The following is a 19144-nucleotide window of genomic DNA, read 5'->3' on the forward strand; positions in this document are numbered from 1 at the left end:
TTTAATGTTTTTCATTATATTTTTAATATTATTTATTTTTCAATCTTCGAAGCAATTATCTTTTTCCCATGATAATTATGTATGTCCAAGTATTTGAATTAGTTAAACCCCATGTGAATAATATTATAGGCTCATATTTGTATCGACTTAAATATATAAAATTATGTTATCAAATTTTATTTTTCAGTTAAAATTTTTACACTTTTTATATATCTTGTACATACATGCACAAGTCGGGGGTCTTTCGGAAAATAGACTCTTCATTCTTATGAATGATAGAAAGGCCGCGTATATTTTATCCTCCCAAACCTTGCGAAAACGGGATATACTAGATATTTTTAGTTTTCGGCAAAATCATTCCGGAAACCCCGGTCCATTTAACGCGAGAATCGGGTCGGAATCGGTGGGCCCGGAGTAAATGCCAGTCCCTACCCTAAGCTCCAAACTCCAGTAACTGAAATTGTTTCATCGTTCGCGGTTTGCACATACTACAACTATTTCCTCCCTCCGCAAACACACTTGGTGTAGTTGTCTTCTAAAAGTTCACCCAAATGTACAGTTGCGGAGTTGTATCCACTCTCCCAACTGTCACTATCTCTTCCCGCCAATCCTACACTCCCCTTTTCAAAAGACACCCAATTCAATTCAAAACCCTAAAACCCAAATTCACTTGTTCTGCAACAATTGATGATGCTGGGCCTCCAAGAAATTGGGAAAAATGGCTGCCCAAGAACTTGTTTTCTGCGGAGAAGGTGTTGAAATCGATATCGGAAGCGACGTCCAGTCCTATTTGTCAGTTCATTTCTTCCCCAACTACATTCTTGCATACTGTGGACCCCAGAATCAAATTGGTAATTTTACTGAAGTTTTATGGGTTTTTCTTGTTTATATGTCGGAATGTGGTTGTTTATTCGTAGAATTCAGTTTATTGTGAGAGTAGTAAGAGTAGTAGTTTTTAGTTTTCGTAAATGAATGAAGTTTATTGAACGAGTTGTATTGGAGTAATTGGACTAATTAAGTTGTGTTGGGTTATTTCCGGTTTTAGGACTTTTATCTCTCTTATATTAAGTTAAATTTTGGTCGGTAAGGATAATGCTGGACCGGTTTATGTTTTAAATGATGGATGTTGGAATTGGTTTAAGTGGATGAAAAATTATGTATTTTTACTTTGTTGCAACCAATTTAAATTGGACTCCTTGTGGACAAAAAGCAAATGTGGCCAGTGGCTATTAAGATTTTTTTATGCTTTATGTATATATGAACGATTAAAAAATTGAGGATGCAGGGATAGCTTTATGGACTCTTTATATGTATTTTAAGTTTGTACAAAATTCAAATTTATATTATAAAAGTAAAATATAAACATGATTGTTTGGGGGGAGGCATTCTCCAATGATCGGGCGACAAGCTACATAAAAGAAAGATGTACTTTTTAAATTCTGTTCTTAATGAATTCAAATTTAAAACTTACAAGTGACTTGATTGTGCAGGCATGGCTTGTTGTTCTAGTTGTTTTACCAGCAAGGAGTAGTATTCTTATGCGTTTTGGATTAGTTGCGTACCTGAGTTTATTGTCTACATTGATTCTTCCTAGGCACGTCTGGATGGTAAGCATTGGCTTTTTAACATAGCGAGATTGTAATATTAGAAGGATGTGGATTCGTAGACATCATCCTGAGAGTACTCTTGTTATTGTTTTTATCTCCGCCTGTAAATTTCTTTAAATAGCCTAAGTTGAACACGATTAATTTCCTAATGCAGGGGTGTTATCTATCCTATGTCATGTGTAGGATCAATTAGGAAGAGTGTTGCTCCTGTCTGGGATTTTATTTATAATGTTGGGGCTAGGTGCAGATGGGGCACCTCCAGTTGTGCAATTGAGAACCCCACCAGCGTCGATGATGGGATTACCAAGTCTTCCAGCATCTTTGGAAGGCTATTCATATATAATCATGAAATTGGGGCCTTTGCAGCTCACACGGAAGGGCTTGTCTGTGGCAAGCACATCGGCATCTTTAACTTTCAGCGTAAGTATTTTGTTAGTAGCATTCTTTCAATTGTTAAAGTTGTATTCTATACTGGGAACAACTTTCTTTTGTTTCACTTTCTTATTTTTATATTGTAGCTTCCCAAGTCACTCTCAACGCATTCATCAATACAACTCTCTTCTAGTTATCGTTGCCATTTTCTATATCCTATTCCATTTTTGCATTGCTTACCAAGAGTCTCGCCTGTCCCTCCAGTGCCATCCTATTAAATGTAACTGTAATATAGAGTGTGCAAGTTCAAGTTATATGCTAATGTACAACATGTCTAGAAGCTAGACATTGTTGAATTTTTTTGAGGGATAGGGTTTTCTCTTAGTCCCTACACCTTTGGGCCTCGATTATCGGAACCTTCTTGTAGGCTTTTTGACAGATATTAGCAAAAGAAATTAGCTAGTGTAAAAGTATTTTATTTTGTTGCTAGCTTAGTGATTCTCTGAGGATATACTTTTTGCCGCACTCTCACTTTAGACTCTTTAATTAATATAATACATTTCTTTTCTAAAATTTAGATATGAAAAAGAACCTACTATAGAATACTTAATATGTACTACTGCCAGTTAGCCTGAGCTCCTCAACATTTGTTCATGTGCTAGATCTTTCAAAGTGCGAGCCTATGTCTCTCCACCACAACTCCAGAGCAACTTGCATTTGCTCTGCAATGGTATATGCGCCCTTTGGCATATATTGGTGTTCCAGTTTCCGAGGTGATCCTTACGCTCCTACTTTCACTGAGGTTCATTAATCTTGTTTTTGACGAGGTGAGACTTTTTGGTTGGTTAATGTTAGCATTGTCATTAATGATATGTTACATCAGCAAATTGAAATATAACTTACTCATTTTTTTAATTTACTTCCATTGTTTTATATTGCTATAGGTAAAGTAAGTTGCCAATTCTTACCATTTCCAGATTTTCATCAAATTTTTCCAGGTGCGTGTAGTTGCGCTGGGAATTGTATCTCGTAGGATATACTGGGAGAATTTTACAGCTTTAGAGACAATTGAAGGTGAGTCTTCTATATAAATATCACTTAATTGGAGCATACATGCTTAATGATAGAAAGAGGGATGTCTGTACAAAATATATATGGTAAAATGAAAGGCCAAATTTCTTTTCTTGGTAAACAAAACCCTCTTATCCAGCATGTTATCTGGGTTTGGAAGATCAGCTGTTAGGAAAATCTGTGTTTTGTGACTGGACCGATGACATACACCGCCTAGCTCTGCCGCTGTGCTGCACTGCACTGCACCGCACCTGTCCCTGGACTGCGCCTTCTCCAAATTCCACCTTGATTGTAGGAGTAGGACATTATTGCTTACTAGTTTCCAATAATTGTTACTCGGTCCTCGTCATCTTTTCAGATAGACTTGCTCTTCTCCATATATATGCACACATAAATTTAGTCATACTTCCCTTCTCCAGAACATTACATGGACGTCACTCACATTTTCATCTCTTATTCAAAGATATTCAAGAAGACTCGTATAAGTGCTGATAGCTGAGGGAAACAGAAACCGGAAATATTCTAAATCTTATCTTTTATCCATTTTCATGCCTATTTAGGTTCCAACTTTTCATCCCAGAAACCAAGTCTGTTTTCTATCCTGGAAATAACACTTCGATCTGGATGCAGTCTTCCTATTTAATTTATTTATGCCGCTCATGGTTATTGAGTCGACGACTAGTCGATGACTAGTCAGAGACTAGTCGCCCGGTCATTATATAAAATGAAGTCGACAAACGCCTAGGTAAGTCAGTCGTCCATGGTTTTACCAGACCCGACCAGGTACCCGACCCGGCCCGGATCTGAAAAATAGGGTTTTTAAGCCTCAACTTACCCGATTTCAACTTCTAAAGTAAGAGTGGGCTTCTAAAGAAAGAAAAGCGGTGAATCTCAAAAGCGGCTACAAATCTGTCGGCTTCCCAGGTAATCCGTCAATCTCTTCTTCTCTCTTATTCTTTCTTCTTCTTTCTTCTTTGTTTCTTCTTTCTTTTCTCTCGTATCTTTCTCATCTCTTTGTTGGTGTGTGTATATATACACTTTTTTCTTTCTAGTTTTAAAAAAAAACGTTATTTTTTTTTTACTTTTTTGTTGCTTTTATTAAATTTCATTATTTATTTATACACAAAAACAGATTTCTATTATTTATTTATTTAAAAGTCGAATTTTTAAATACTTCTTGCACAAAAAACCCAATTTGTATTTGGTTTCTAAATTTTTAAATTGATTTCATCAGTTTTGGACTCAAATTGACATAATATTATTATGTTCTGATTTTTTAATAATCAATTCAAATTATAATCATTTACAAATTCATCAGTTTACATATTTGTATTAATTAACCAACTTCAAATGTTTGCTGCATTGGACTTCAAATCTTGTACTCTGTTACTCTGTTCTTGTGCAGTGGGTGGTCTCTTCTCTGCCTCTGCAACAAAAAACAAAAATCATTGATGATGAGGATGTGGAAGATGATTATTGTTTACCACCCGACTCACCCGTGGAGAACACTCAAGGAGATGGAGACTTTCACGATGATTTCATGATGGATGGCTATGTTTGATTAGTGATTTTACTCATTAATTATGTTTTTAATTGCTTAGACCTTAGAAATGCTTGACATTTGCAATTTGAACTTATTATCTACTACTTTTGTTTTGAACTATGAAATTGATATGTGTTAACCTATATTATATGTATAAATATTCTAACAATAGGCATATGAACGACTTGTTGACTTTTTAAGACTAGTCGGGCGACTTGTCGATTCCACTGTACCCAGGCGCCGAGCCTCGACTGGGCGCCGTGATAACCACGATGCCGCTACACTACTATCGATTACTAAATTTGTTATTATTTCTGTAATTTTCCTGATTTGAAGTTTCTCCTAAAATGTCTGTTGTGAAATATTGCAGTTTTCTTTACATACATCAGGCGGATCTTCAGTAACATATTTAGTCATGCAGAACAGATTTCTCAGGTTTATTTATTGTTTGTTCTCGCTTTATGAAATAATATGTCAAATTTGTGGAAGTGTAACGTTAATTATACAATTATATGTTCCATTCTCATTGTAGTAAAATTGGATGATCTGACATGTTAAAAGCATCGATCTTGTTGTATTTTAGTTCTTAGTAACTGTGTCATGACTAGTCTAAGAAGCAGTTCTGATCGTGTCAAAGCCATCAAAAACTGTGTCCTTGAGTTGATAGCGGTCCACTGATCTCATGATATAAAATTGTATAATTGCAGGCAATGAATGTTAGAGGTTTTAGAGGCGACAGCAACACACACAACATTTACTTCTCATCATTGTCTTCAAACAGCATGGCCAACATTGTTTCCGTATTGTGCCTGGTCTGCCTTGTTGGTGCTGCCGCTGTATCAGATTGTTTTATCTGAAAATGTGGTCAAGAAAGTGTTCTGTGCCTTGTATTTACCGCCAACTGTTAGTTGGATGCTTGAGTACTAAACGGGAAGATTTCTACTCCGGCTTTATAAATTTACTCGGAGAACTGTTCATATGGCACCATGGACCATGGAGAGCAGATTCTGGAGATGTAACTATTATTACCAGCCATTTTTGTGAAATGTTTAGATGAAGAGTACATCTGATGTCTAGTAGGCTATGAATCACAAGTTGTGATACTTAAATGTAATTACTTGATTGTTGTTATGGTGGACTGTGTTTCCTTGTTTATTTCCATGTAAGCATGATTATTCTTCTTCCTATATCACAAAAGTGGCGATTACATTCATTAGCTATACCTTTAGAATTACATATTTAAAAAATTACTATATCCTTTTTTTGCACAAAAATAGAATATAACATGAAATTAATTAAAAAAAAAGGAGTAAACCCAAATAATTTCATTTTAATCTCAGATTAACGAAAAAAATAAAAATATAATATAATTATCTTGACCTTTTTTTTAACTTATTAAATGAAGGGGTGACTGTTATTTCCTAACCTATACATACATGAAAATAATTCATAAATATCGATAATGTGATATAGATACAGAATAGTGATACACGTACACAGTCCATATCTACTTCTCTCTATCCAATATTATATATACAAAATATTACGTTATATATCTCTATCGAGAGAGAGAGAGGGAGAGAGGAGAGAGTGGAGCTGATTTCCAAATCTACAATCAATCAAATCATTTGTTTCACACCCCCACTCCGATCAAAATCATCCATGCTTCTGTTAATCTCCCCTAATTTTCTCCCGCCAAAATCGTCTTGATTTTCTGTGTTTTGCATTTACAATTACACCCATTTCTGTTAGGGGTGTAATTCAGCGCTGGAATAAACCCTAATTGAGTTTCTATGTGAAGGTATAATCAAAACCCTAAAACCCCTTTTTGTTCGTAGTGCAAATAATTCTCTTATTTAGTGTATGCATGTGTTTATATTTGTTTTCTTGATTAAAGTTGTGAAATTTATGGTTTTTACAAAGTGAGTTTGTTTGTAGCTTCATTTAATTGCATCTTTTTTATTGATTAGTCTTTTGTAAGTAAAATACTACTGTATAACTTCTGTTTGTGCATGTGTGTGTATGTGGTTTTTGTTGGATGTGGATGTGTGAATTGTGTAATTTATGTGTTTTATTGATAAAGTTATGAAATTTATGATTTTACCAAAATGGGTTTTGTTTAGCTTACATTATGGGTGATTATGTATGAATTTTATTTGGAAGTTTTCATCAATATGTTCCAAGTAAATTAGGTGGAGTTGGTGTGAATTGTGTTTGCGGTTTTTGTAAAGTTGCGGTTTTGCTGTGCCTTCTACGTGTTTTTGTTTGTGAATTGATATGGTTGGATCATTTGGGCTAAAGGTGGTATGTCAAGGTTTGTACAGATTATGTATGAAACTCACTTTCCAGGTTATTTTTCGTCTGATGATGTGGATCGCCTTGTCTTTCTTGCGATGTTAATTTCGTATGGTTGAGTTAGGGCAGGCGTGATTCTTTCCTTCCCTGGTGCTATCTGTTTGTCATATAGGAGGGCTATTTTTTATTTAATGTGTGTGTATGTGACTGAGTGAATTCTGAATGCTCAATTAGTGTTCTCTTTTACATTTCTGGCGAAGTGGAAAAAATAGCTTTAGTTATATTAGATTATTTTAAATCAGCTCTATGTTGTTATGAATAAAATTAGGTCCTTAAACATTATGATTAACTGAAATAGGTAGTTAGTTTCCTTATGAATCTATGAATGTTGATTCAGTTATTTTTATTGGAACTTACAGAACTTTGGGGGCCTAATTCTGATTATTTAAATGTAACGAGTTACGTAAAACCCACTGCGAGTCTGCGAGCTATCATCTAGCCCTTTAATTACTTAACGAATTTTGAATGACACATTAGAGCTTTTTGGTCAGATTCCTGCTAAACTAAACTGGATATGTTTGGTTTATTACTTTATTATACTATTCGCAAGAGTTGGAGAATATTGTTTACGAGGATCATGCGATCATCATTGACTGAAGTGGCATGCTAACCTCTTCTAAGAAATACAAAGTTTAAACTTATATTGTTTCCGGCGTGTAGCTTACGGCGAGTAGCTTACGTGAGACGTGAGACATACAATTAATGTTTTTTCATTAGGATTTCTTATTCACCTTTTTTTGTTTTCATTTAGTTGGTTAGATATGGTAAAATGTAGCCTTAAGCTTGAATATGGCCTAATAATTATATTATTTCATCTAAGGTAAGCTTCTCTGCCACATTCCACACAGATGCTAAAGGAATCTCCGCTTTTGTCTATTTCATATGTCTGCGTGATATTAGGTTGCTAAACAAGTAAAATCATTGAAAAACTTAACGAAAGCAGGGTATTGTGCCAACCAGTAGGAGGGCAACATGGTCTGTTTCTATGTTCTGAGTTGTTTTAATAAATCTATGAATTTTAAAAGACATTTTATTTTAATGTTATCCATTTACCGTGATATATGTTCGTTATTACCTGGTGATACAGTTTCATTATGCGACGACTATCTCACATGATTAATAATGAATATAATTGCCTTTTCTAGGAAATCATGTTTTGATGCTACATAATTTTAATTGTTAAGACGCTGATAGTAACCCTACCTAGGTCGACATTCAGATATCAATCGGGGGCATGTGGTGATTGTAACAGTTTTGTTTTGTTTCGTTTAGTCATATCTGTATTTATAGTTATTTGAGAATTTGATTATGTTAGTGTGAAACAAACCCTATAGACAAATGTTTTCTTGTCATGTTTGTAGGGTCAATTTGGAATCATAATTAAATACTTTCGAGAGCATGTGAGTCCTCTTAGTGTAATTTAACTATGATAATACTCTTTCTTGATTTACGTGTATTGTAGTCATGCAGACTTTTGAAAGTTTGCAAGCCTCTGACGAAAGTTTGGTGATTGTGAGACTATGCGAAAACAATTCATCAAACTTTTATCAAGAATCAAATTTTGAGAAAGAAGTCAAGATACATTATTGCAAAGTATTCTCATGGCACAGGTTTTAAAATGAACACAAGTTGTTTTCGTTCTTATTGTGTCACAGTATCATGCTCAAAGCTCTTGATTAAAATATTATATGTACATTATAATCCATCAAGTTTACTGCTTTAAAAGCTAAAGTAATTGGTCATAGGGCCTTGCCTTTTATATTAATTTATGCTCAGTGGGAATTTCTGTATGTGCTGCATGTATGTATTGAGGTGTATTTTAAATGTGGTAAGAAGCACTTACGTTGGATTTTCTGTAAAATGACAAGGTTTACTGATTATTTGTAGGATTAATGGATCATCATCGCACATATTACCTTTGCCCCTTTCTGCGTCATTTGCTGTTTAGCTTATTATTAATGTACACAATTACGATTTCTTAATTTCCAAAATTTTATTTATTTTTATTTTTCCTGCCTGGTTATAATTATCTTGTACTTGCAATACATCTAATAGAGACAAGTGGAAACAAAAGTTCTGGTGATCATCTTGGTATACTTGCTTGATAGTTGTTTCTCCTCTCCCTTACTTTCTTGCTTTTCATTGCTCAGATACTGATATGAATAGGGAAGATTTAGCAAATGCCATGACTTTAACAGCAAAACAGACTGAGCTGGGTTTCTTTAAAAGCAATGGACACAGAGAGGAGGAAGGAGAGTCGAAAGTTGAACCATACGTGGGTTTAGAGTTTGACTCAGCAGAAGATGCACAGGAGTTCTATAATATTTATGCAACACAGTCAGGATTTAAAATAAGAATTGGTCAGCTATATCGATCCAGGACTGATGGGTCAGTCGTTTCTCGTAGATTTGTTTGTTCAAAGGAGGGGTTTCAGACGAATGCAAGAACTGGTTGTCCAGCTTTCATCAGGGTACAGAAAAATGACTCTGGGAAGTGGATTATTGCAAACATCAAGAAGGAACATAATCATGAGCTTGAACTTCCTGGTCAAATTCGTCCAGCTCGTATACAAAGGAAAACTTTTCCAGCTCCAAGAGCAGCGCCAATGTCCTCCAGAACTGGAATCAGATCATTTGAGGAAGATGGTCCGTCTGGTGTAATTGATCTTAAACGTTTGAAAAGAGAGGAAGAAGAAGGAGAAACTAAATTAGGATTTGTCGGTGAACCACAAAAAGGTCTGGAATTTCAGTCCGCCAATGAAGCTTACAAATTTTACAATGCATATGCTGCTAGCGTGGGCTTTAAGATTCGTATTGGTCAGTTATTCCGGTCAAAGAATGATGGTTCAATTACGTCTCGAAGATTTGTATGCTCAAGAGAAGGGCGTCAGCACCCAACAAGAGTAGGTTGCTCCGCATTTATGAGAATACAAAGACAAGAATCAGGACAATGGGTTGTTGATCGTCTTCATAAAGAACACAATCATGAACTTGACTCTCCAACAGATTCTAGTAGAAGAATATCTGCAACCCCAAAGGTTTATAAGGAGGAAACAATGAGTGAGTTGGAGAACTTGGATTTAGTTGAAACAAATGGAGCTTTCAGCCTTGTTAAAAAAGGACGGGGCAGTAATGTTGGAAGTGATTGGTACGATGTGCTTTTAGAGTATTTTCAGGCTCGGCAAGCAGAGGACACAGGATTCTTCTTCGCAGTGGAAACAGTTGATGGCAAATTCAGGAATGCGTTCTGGGCTGATGGACTGTCTAGATTTTCTTGCTCTCAATTTGGAGATGCGATTGTGTTTGATACAACATACAGGAGATGCAGCTATACTGTGCCATTTGCTTCTTTTTTCGGGATCAATCATCACAGACAACTGGTGCTTCTAGGTTGTGCTTTAATTGCTGATGAATCAGAGGAGTCTTTTACTTGGGTTTTCCAGACATGGCTTAAAGCTATGTCAGGACGTTATCCACTGTCGATAACAGCAGATCAAGACAGAGCCATCCTACATTCAATTGCACAAGTTTTTCCTGCAACTCATCATCGCTTTTCTACATGGCAAATAATCGCAAAGCAACACGAGAATTTAGGCGCACTACTTTCCATCGATCCTGAGTTTAAGTATGAATATGAGACTTGCATTTCACTGAGTCGGACGCCGAATGAATTTGATTCAAAATGGAATATGCTTATCACTAAATACAATTTGAAGGAGAATGGTTGGTTGAAGGAAATGTACAGAATGCGAAAAAGTTGGGTACCTTTATATTTAAAGGGCGCTTTTTTTGCAAACATCCCTGTGGATGGAAGTATGAAGACTTATTTTACTACACTTTTGACTACCCAAACACCCCTAAATGAGTTTATCATACGATATGAGAAAGGTCTTGAGCAACGCCGAGAAGAAGAAAAAAAGGAAGACTTCAATTCATATAACATACCAGCAGTCCTTCACACGAAAGACCCCATTGAGGAACAATGCCGGAGACTTTACACGCTCGGAACGTTTAAAGTGTTTCAGAAAGAACTTTTGGAGTGTTATGGTTATGTTGGAATGAAGGTAAATGTGGAGGGAGCTATTAGTAGATTTATGGTGCAGAAATGTGGCGACGGAGATGAGAAGAACACCGTCGCCTTCAATGCTTCCAATCTAAACATTAGCTGCAGTTGTAAGATGTTTGAATCTGAAGGTGTGCTTTGTAGACATGCACTGAAGGTATTTCAGATAATGAATGTGAAAGAACTTCCATCACGCTATGTTTTACATCGTTGGACCAAAAATGCCAAATACGGTGTCTTGCGGGATATTGATTCCGGGGGTGGCTCGCAAGATTATAAGGCCTTGATGCTGTGGAGTCTAAGAAAAGAAGCTTGTGACTACATTGATGCAGGGGCAGTATCCCTTGAAAGGTACAAACTAGCATTTGAGATCATGCAGGAGGGTAGAAGAAATCTTTGTTGGCAAAACTAATTGGGAACTCAGGTACGACACTCCATCACTTCTTTCTTCTGTCAACTCTACTGTCGATCATTTTGTTTCGATAATCTAGCTTTATCCTGAATCATGAATGTTTTGACAACCCCTCGTGTAATTATTTCTTTGTTTCCTTGCGTTCTACAGAAAGTAACTAATTTAAATAATTCAAAATAGTTAGTGTAGACTTCGCTGGTAATAGTGTTTGATGGAGTGTGTGATAGTGTAGGGTTTCAACTTGACATATGTGATAGTGTAGGTTTCAACATTACATATTCTGAGTATCGTTGGAGTACATAAATTATATTTTCGTCTGAGCATGCTCCTCCCAATAGTTTTCTCTCTGCAAAATAATTTTATTGTTCAATACTTCTTTCCTCTGTCTAGGCAGCCAGACATGTTGTTCGTGGAACATGGCCTGTATCTCAGCTTGTAATGTTGAAGACTGTTCAAGGAGGGGCAGCCTCAGACTCTACCAGAAACAGATACCTTGTTTTGATGGAAGCCTTGATGTCATCGAAATGGAAGTGAAGACTACTATCTCGGTGTTTTATTTTATCTTTAGTTACTATTTTTGATTTTAGTTTTTGTTTTAGTTTTTTTTTTTTTTGGGAATTTTGAACTTGCTAGCATAAGACATGGTTAACTGAATGACTTGGTGTAAGTGTAAGCCAGTCTCTTGTTTTGCGGCATTGCCCTTTCCACCGAGGGTTATGGAAGGATCTGTATGTATGGCTTTCTAGTCCCCCTTATCTACCATTGTAATATGTCGTAGTTCTCCCGGCTTTTGGATTAACAGTTGAAAGCAGACAATCCCCAACTAAACACTCACATGCCACAAACAGTAAGAAGCTGAAGGAGCTAGATAAAAACTTTCAAAATAAATTAAAATTCTATAGTAGCAAAGTAATAATTTGAAGGTGCAGTAGCAGACTCATTTTTTTCATATCAGTTCATATTATGGTATAAACAGTTCTTATAATCTGATCTTTAAACATTTGTATTATTATAAGAACGGAAGATGAGAACTCCAATTATACATCTTTAAGTTTATCTGATTGATAAAATGATCGGCAGAGTTTTTAAAACTTGAAGACAAAAACCTTACCGAAATCAAATGTGAGATATCCCTGCAATTTACAATTGCGGATGTAAACCGGTAAATATGAGAGGATCTATCTTGTATTTTAGTGGAAGCTGTGTATTTTCGGTTAATTTTTAGAGAATTACAATAATATTAACCAAATAAATATCTTATTTCTCATATTCAATTTGTTTAATTTTTTTAAATCTTGTGATTTTCCTGATAAAATAAAATCTTGTAAATTTTCAATTTTAGCATCTCCACACATTATAATGGAATTAATTAAAGAAAACATTACCAAAACTCTTAACCAAGTAATAATTCTATTATTCAGTTTTCTTATAAATGTAAAACAAATAAGAAGCATTTTATAAAATTATCAAATCTACATTTTCGAAAATAAAAAAATATATAAATAGAGTAAATAGAGTAAAGCTCTATGAAGTTCACCTTTTAATTGAAGTTCTCGGAGTGCATATATGTTCTGCAAGTAAAATATAACTTAAAATATATATATCGGATCCCTAAATATATATATATATATATATATATATATATCTCGGAATGGTAACCGCCGAAGCTCGTAAATTAAATCCGTACTCGCTGCGACGACTGATGAGGTGAGAATGAAATATATATATATAAAAAAAGAGTCTTTTTCTTTTTTTAACAAGTCGATATTCAACATATTGCTTGCGTACCAATATAATTTTTTTTATATCTATTTTGTATCTATATCTCTCTCCTTCCAATCAATTCATTTCATCCTTCTCCGATCAAAACCCTAATTTACACACACTAAAACACACACTTCAATCCCTTCCCGCCAATTTTGATCTTTTTGTAACTGATTTGCATGAGATTTCACTCTCTCGATGTTTGATTTGGTCGATTTCAAACCCTAATTGAGCTTCTTCTGCGTTATGTCAAGGTAATCTCGCTCCATTCCTCTCTCTTTTGGCTTTTACGATATCGATTTATTGTGTGTTGTGGTGTTTGATTGATATGGTTGAGGTTTTTTTGGGAATTGAGCTGTGATTTGTGATGTTTAGGTGTTTTTGTGATTGTTTGTGTTTGGAATTGTTTCGATCATTGTGTTTGTGTGAAATCTTGATGGATAGACGCGGAGAAACGCGTTAATTGAGTTTCGTTAGCTGCAATTTGCTTCGTTTTATGTGGTTTTGTTAGTTTAGGTATTTAGTAGATGTTGAATTGTTCTTGGTGGAGGTACTGAGTATGTAATTTTACTTAGTTCAAGGTTGAAGATGCCTTTCTACGTTTATTATTTGTCAAGTTTTGAATTGATGCGTTTACTTGTAATTTTTATTGACATTGGCTGTAATTTGCTTCAATTTGTATTTTAGGGGTAATTTTAGAAATTTACGCATCTCCGTGATGTGTTTTAATTATGTTCACAGCTAAGGTGAGATTTTAGAAACTTGTGGTTTTTTAGGAAATGTCGCAAATTTGGAATTAGGAAAGGTGTTGATTAATTACTTCAATGCTAAAATGAATTTGTGATAAATAGTGTGATCTCCTATTCACCTCTGCAATGAATTTTTCTAAAATGTGGCTTATGATAAAGTAACAAAAATATAGTTCTAATGAAGAAAGATTGATAAGTTGTTGCATGAACTTTCCTTTTCTATTTATTAATTTAATTAAAATGGCGGCCCTATCTTTTACTGGTATTTTTCTATAAACATCAAATGGCTTCAGCTCTTCATCATGTAATCAAATTATTTAGTTTATCGCATGAGTGTTTAAATCGGACATGAACTTAGCAGTATTGATTTTGTATTTTGTTATTCTCGGTAAGGTTAAATTAGGAGCACATCAAAACTTGTCTTCATAGAGTTGTTATAGTAGTCAGTACTGTAAGTTTTTTAATGCTGAACTACTAAGCAGCTTGTTGTAGTAATTATTCAACTAAATAGAGTGATATACTAAAACCTAATTCTTACCATGATCTGTTACTTTAGTACTTGCAACTATACTTTCAGAACTCTTTACAAGTGACAGGAGGATACTGTGATATATGCATCAACTAGTGGTGCTATATGTAGCAGCGGAGCCAGTATTGTGGCACAATAACATAAACAGATAGTAGAAAATCAACATAGAAGTTCCAATTTTTAGCAATTAAGTTCCACTTGTACATCTCAAGCATAGTTTTATATCATGCTTATAATGATGTAAAATATATCTTAGATATAATCCATGCCCTTTGGTGTGGTATATTGGAATTGAAGTTTACATGGTAAAATTATGGAATATTTATTTTCTAAAATTAACAAAAGAAAATATAAAAATTAAAACTCCAACAGATAATGGATATGGAAAAATAAAAAATTACTACAGTAAAATAACAAATTTTAAACTAATAAAAAGGAAAATATGCGCACAAGGAAATTGGGGAAAAAAATAAGATACCAAATTAACTATATATATATATATATGGGTGTGTATATTCTAGAAAAATGATTTTCCTAGTCTCTACTGTCTTGTTTTATGCAAATGCTATTTTGTGTAGAGCATCTTCTTGTTCCTCTCTAAAATGACACTGTTAATTTGATAATGAATAGATTAATAGCTTTTCTTGGTTTGTCTTATATATGACCTGGTGGGAATATTAGAATAGCTTGTTTCAGCTCTTTCAAGTAAGATTGATGGACATGGAGTTGCCATTATTTTTTCATAATATTTTCATTGCAAGTTATGCTTAACAAGAGTATTTATTAAAAGCAGAGGTAAGATTACATGCTGTTTATCTACTTATATTGTCAAATAAACAAATTTGAAGAACTTTACAAATATGCAAAAGCGTAAGCGTAAGTCAACAGTTCACCAGGTATATCTACTCTATATGTAATCCAATTAGTTATTTTTTATGAGATATATTTAGGTGTATTCGATATTGTACATTATTATAGCCTCGAGAATATTACAGGAGCGGGTAGAAGTTTAAATACTCTTCATCACCCTGAAGTTTATTCATTGCTTATCATATTATCCTTTCTTAAAATCATTGCCTTTGTTTGTGTAAATGTTGAAAAATGTCATTTATGCTAAAATGGAATCTGGAAGTCTTTTATATTTCCCTAACACGCTGTTCGTTTATCTCACTCTTGTCAGCCACTGATATGAATAGACAAGAGTTCACAAACGCTATGACTGTAAAATCAAAACAAAATGGACTGGAGCTTATAAATTTTGATGGACAGAGAGAGAATGAGGGAGAGTCCAACGTTGAAATATATGTAGGGTTAGAGTTTGACTCTGCAGAAGATGCACAGGAGTTTTACAGTTTATATGCAATGCAGGCAGGATTTAGGATTAGGGTTGGCCAGCTGTATCGATCGAGGACTGATGGGTCAGTTATTTCTCGAAGATTTGTTTGTTCTAAGGAGGGTTTCCAGACAAATGCAAGAACGGGTTGTCCAGCATTCGTTAGAGTACAGAAAAATGACAACGGGAAGTGGGCAATTGCAAATATTCACGCAGAACATAATCACGAGCTTGAACTTCCGGGTCAAATTTGTCCACCACAAACACAAAGGAAGCCTCTACCAGCTTCAAGAGCAGAACCTGTGTCCACAAGAACTGGAATAAGATCACATGAGTCAGATAATCTCCCTAGTTTGATAGATCTGAAACGTCTTAAAAGGGAGGAAGTGGATGGAGAGACTACTGCAGGGTTTGGCGAAGAACCTTACAAAGGTCTTGAATTTGTTACAGCTGATGAAGCTTACCAGTTCTACAATGCATATGCTGCTAGTGTCGGGTTTAGAGTTCGTATTGGGCAGTTATTTCGCTCAAAAAATGACGGCTCTATTACATCGCGTAGATTTGTGTGCTCAAAAGAAGGGCATCAGCATCCTTCAAGAGTAGGCTGCTCTGCATTCATGAGAATACAAAGACAAGAATCAGGACTGTGGGTGGTTGACCGTCTTCTTTTAGAGCACAATCATGAAACAAATTATACACCAGATGCTACCAGAAGAAGAGCTGGTGCTGCAAAGGTATTTAAGGAAGAAGTTATGGGCGAGTTGGAAAATTTGGATTTAGTTGAATCTAATGGAGGTTTCAGCCTTGCCAAGAGAGGACGAGAAAGTAACATAGGAAGTGATTGGTATGGTTTGCTTTTAGAGTATTTTCAATCTCGGCAAGCAGAAGATATAGGATTCTTCTATGCTATTGAAGCGGTTGATGGTAAATGCATGAATGTGTTTTGGGCTGATGGCCGGTCTAGATTTTCTTGCTCTCAGTTCGGGGATGCGGTCTTTTTTGATACAACATATAGGAGATTCAGTTACACTGTGCCATTTGCTTCTTTTGTTGGGGTTAATCATCACGGACAACCAGTTCTTCTGGGGTGTGCTTTAGTTGCTGATGAATCAGAGGAGTCCTTTACTTGGGTGTTTCAGTCATACCTTAAAGCTATGGCAGGGCGATATCCGTTGTCAATAGTAGCTGATCAAGACAAGGCCATTCAACATACAATTGCACATGTGTTTCCAGGTACTCATCATCGTTTTTCTGCAGCACAACTTATGGTGAAGGAGCAGGAGAATTTAGGTGCACTACTTTCAATGGATAACGACTTCAAATATGAATATGAAACATGTGTTTCACAGTGTCAGACAGGAAATGAATTTGATTCTGCTTGGAATAGGCTTATCACAAAATATAACCTGAAAGAGAATGCTTGGCTAAAGGAAATGTATAGAATGCGCAAAAGTTGGGTTTCTTTTCATTTAAGGGGCACATTTTTTGCAGGCATCCTTGTGGATGGAGGCATGAAGCCTTATTTTGGTACACTTCTGACTGCCCAGACACCTATTAATGAATTCCTTTTACGATATGAAAAAGGTCTTGAGCAACGTCGCGAGGAAGAAAGAAAAGAGGATTTTAATTCGTTCAACATACAAGCAGCCCTGCACACTAAAGACCCCATTGAGGAACAATGTCGAAGGCTTTATACACTTACAATGTTTAAAGTCTTTCAGAAAGAACTCTTGGAATGCTATGGTTATGTCGGAATTAAATTAAATATGGAAGGTGTTATTAGTAGATATATGGTGCAGAAGTGTGGCAATGGAGATGAGAGGAACACTGTTGCTGTCAATGCTTCTAATCTCAATATTAGTTGTAGCTGTAAGATGTTTGAATGTGAAGGTATTCTCTGTAGACATGCATTGAAGGTATTTCAGATAATGAATGTTAGAGAACTTCCCTCTCGATACATTTTACATCGGTGGACGAAGAATGCAAAGTATGGTATCCTCAGGGATACTGATTCTGGAGGCGGTCAAGATTTCAAGGCCTTGATGTTGTGGAGTTTAAGAGAAGAAGCTGCCAACTATATTGAGGCAGGGGTAACATCGCTTGAAAGGTACAAACTAGCATTTGAGATCATGCAAGACGGAAGAAGAAATCTATGTTGGCAAAGCTAATACGAACTAAGGTGAGGCACATCATTGCTTTGTATTTTAGCTTTTCTGTTCTTTTGCTATAGAGTTTTGTTCATCCCTCTTTGTAATTCGGTGTTGCTTATGCCTTATTGAGTCTGAGTTGAAACTTTAATTCTTATTCTTAATTCAAGTATTAAAAAAATTGAATTGCATTTGTCATCCTCTTTCTTGCATCAGCTGTTTGCCTCCATTATGAATTAAAATTTTATGCCAACAAAAGTTAATTGCTGAATGTAGAAGATACTATCTGTGATTCAAGATCAGTGAATATTCCTTTAATTAGGGCTGTAAAGGCAGAACTATTAAATAGTTAAACATGAAGTACTACTTGGTTCTGAAAGTTTTCCCGACCTGCACTCATGAATTGTGATACCTTTTGTGTCTTTTTTCTGCTCAATTCCACTTGGTTATCTTATATTTAGTGTGGTGGAATGAAAACTGTCATCGAAAAATTAAATGAAATAGTATTGACCCATTTTAGAAAGATAATTGGTAATACATGGAGTTAGTGTTAGAATGTTATGTTCACGTCTAAAACTACTGAAGTGTCTAGGTCAATGTCAACTTCCAAAAATCCAATTTTTACTTTTTGTATCTCGGTCATGTATTCTGGAACAAATCATGAACATAGATTTGGAAGGGAGTAATGAAAATGATCACTGAATTTGCATATATTTGGGTATTATGTCAAGCCTGTGAATTTTTACTATAATTTAATGTAGATTTATCACCTTGCCATTTATACTTTATTATCTGCTCTGTTCTCCTGACTGGCATCAGTTGAATTTTTACATGTTTCTTACTTTTATTGCTGCCAGGAATCCTTATTTGGAAGGTTAATTTGGATCACATATTGATATTTTGGGGGACTGCTCAAGAAGCCTTAGCATCTGATTGGTAAAGAGCGATATACTTTTGATGTCAAAACTGAAGAGCAGACAATTGCTTTCGGAGATGTTTATCTTAAACTTTAAACCGACGTCTTATTACTTCTGGTTCACATCGGAATTGACATAGCATTTTCATGTTTTGTTAAATTCTAATTGCAATGGTTTGAGCGTATGAATGATATGTGGAAGTTTAATTTCTTTTACCTTGATAGAAATGTTTCTGTTTCATATCCTCGGGGGAGTTTTCGGAAGCTTGAGTATGGTCGACTCT

The 19144-nt window shown here is 35.2% G+C and overlaps 3 protein-coding genes across 3 annotated transcripts; all 3 read left to right on the top strand.

The window, feature by feature from the left end:
• Positions 1-376: 376 nt before the first annotated feature.
• On the top strand, positions 377-5813 carry LOC141677437 (protein ABCI12, chloroplastic). Its single transcript, XM_074483370.1, has 7 exons — positions 377-851; positions 1491-1607; positions 1791-2027; positions 2642-2806; positions 2978-3053; positions 4964-5028; positions 5301-5813. Exons 1-7 carry the CDS (start codon positions 552-554, stop codon positions 5448-5450), a joined length of 1110 nt encoding a protein of 369 aa, XP_074339471.1. The 5' UTR covers positions 377-551; the 3' UTR covers positions 5451-5813.
• A 267-nt stretch (positions 5814-6080) lies between these two features.
• Positions 6081-12181, top strand: LOC141677359 (protein FAR1-RELATED SEQUENCE 7-like). Its single transcript, XM_074483252.1, has 3 exons — positions 6081-6394; positions 9099-11434; positions 11813-12181. The coding sequence occupies exon 2, from the start codon at positions 9107-9109 to the stop codon at positions 11420-11422; it is 2316 nt and encodes a 771-aa protein (XP_074339353.1). The 5' UTR covers positions 6081-6394; positions 9099-9106; the 3' UTR covers positions 11423-11434; positions 11813-12181.
• A 939-nt stretch (positions 12182-13120) lies between these two features.
• On the top strand, positions 13121-19076 carry LOC141678076 (protein FAR1-RELATED SEQUENCE 7-like). Its single transcript, XM_074484299.1, has 3 exons — positions 13121-13440; positions 15645-17976; positions 18802-19076. Exon 2 carries the CDS (start codon positions 15653-15655, stop codon positions 17963-17965), a length of 2313 nt encoding a protein of 770 aa, XP_074340400.1. The 5' UTR covers positions 13121-13440; positions 15645-15652; the 3' UTR covers positions 17966-17976; positions 18802-19076.
• Positions 19077-19144: the final 68 nt, after the last annotated feature.

The sequence above is a fragment of the Apium graveolens genome, chromosome 8 (genome assembly GCF_009905375.1).
Source record: "Apium graveolens cultivar Ventura chromosome 8, ASM990537v1, whole genome shotgun sequence".
Classification (NCBI taxonomy): Eukaryota; Viridiplantae; Streptophyta; class Magnoliopsida; order Apiales; family Apiaceae; genus Apium; species Apium graveolens.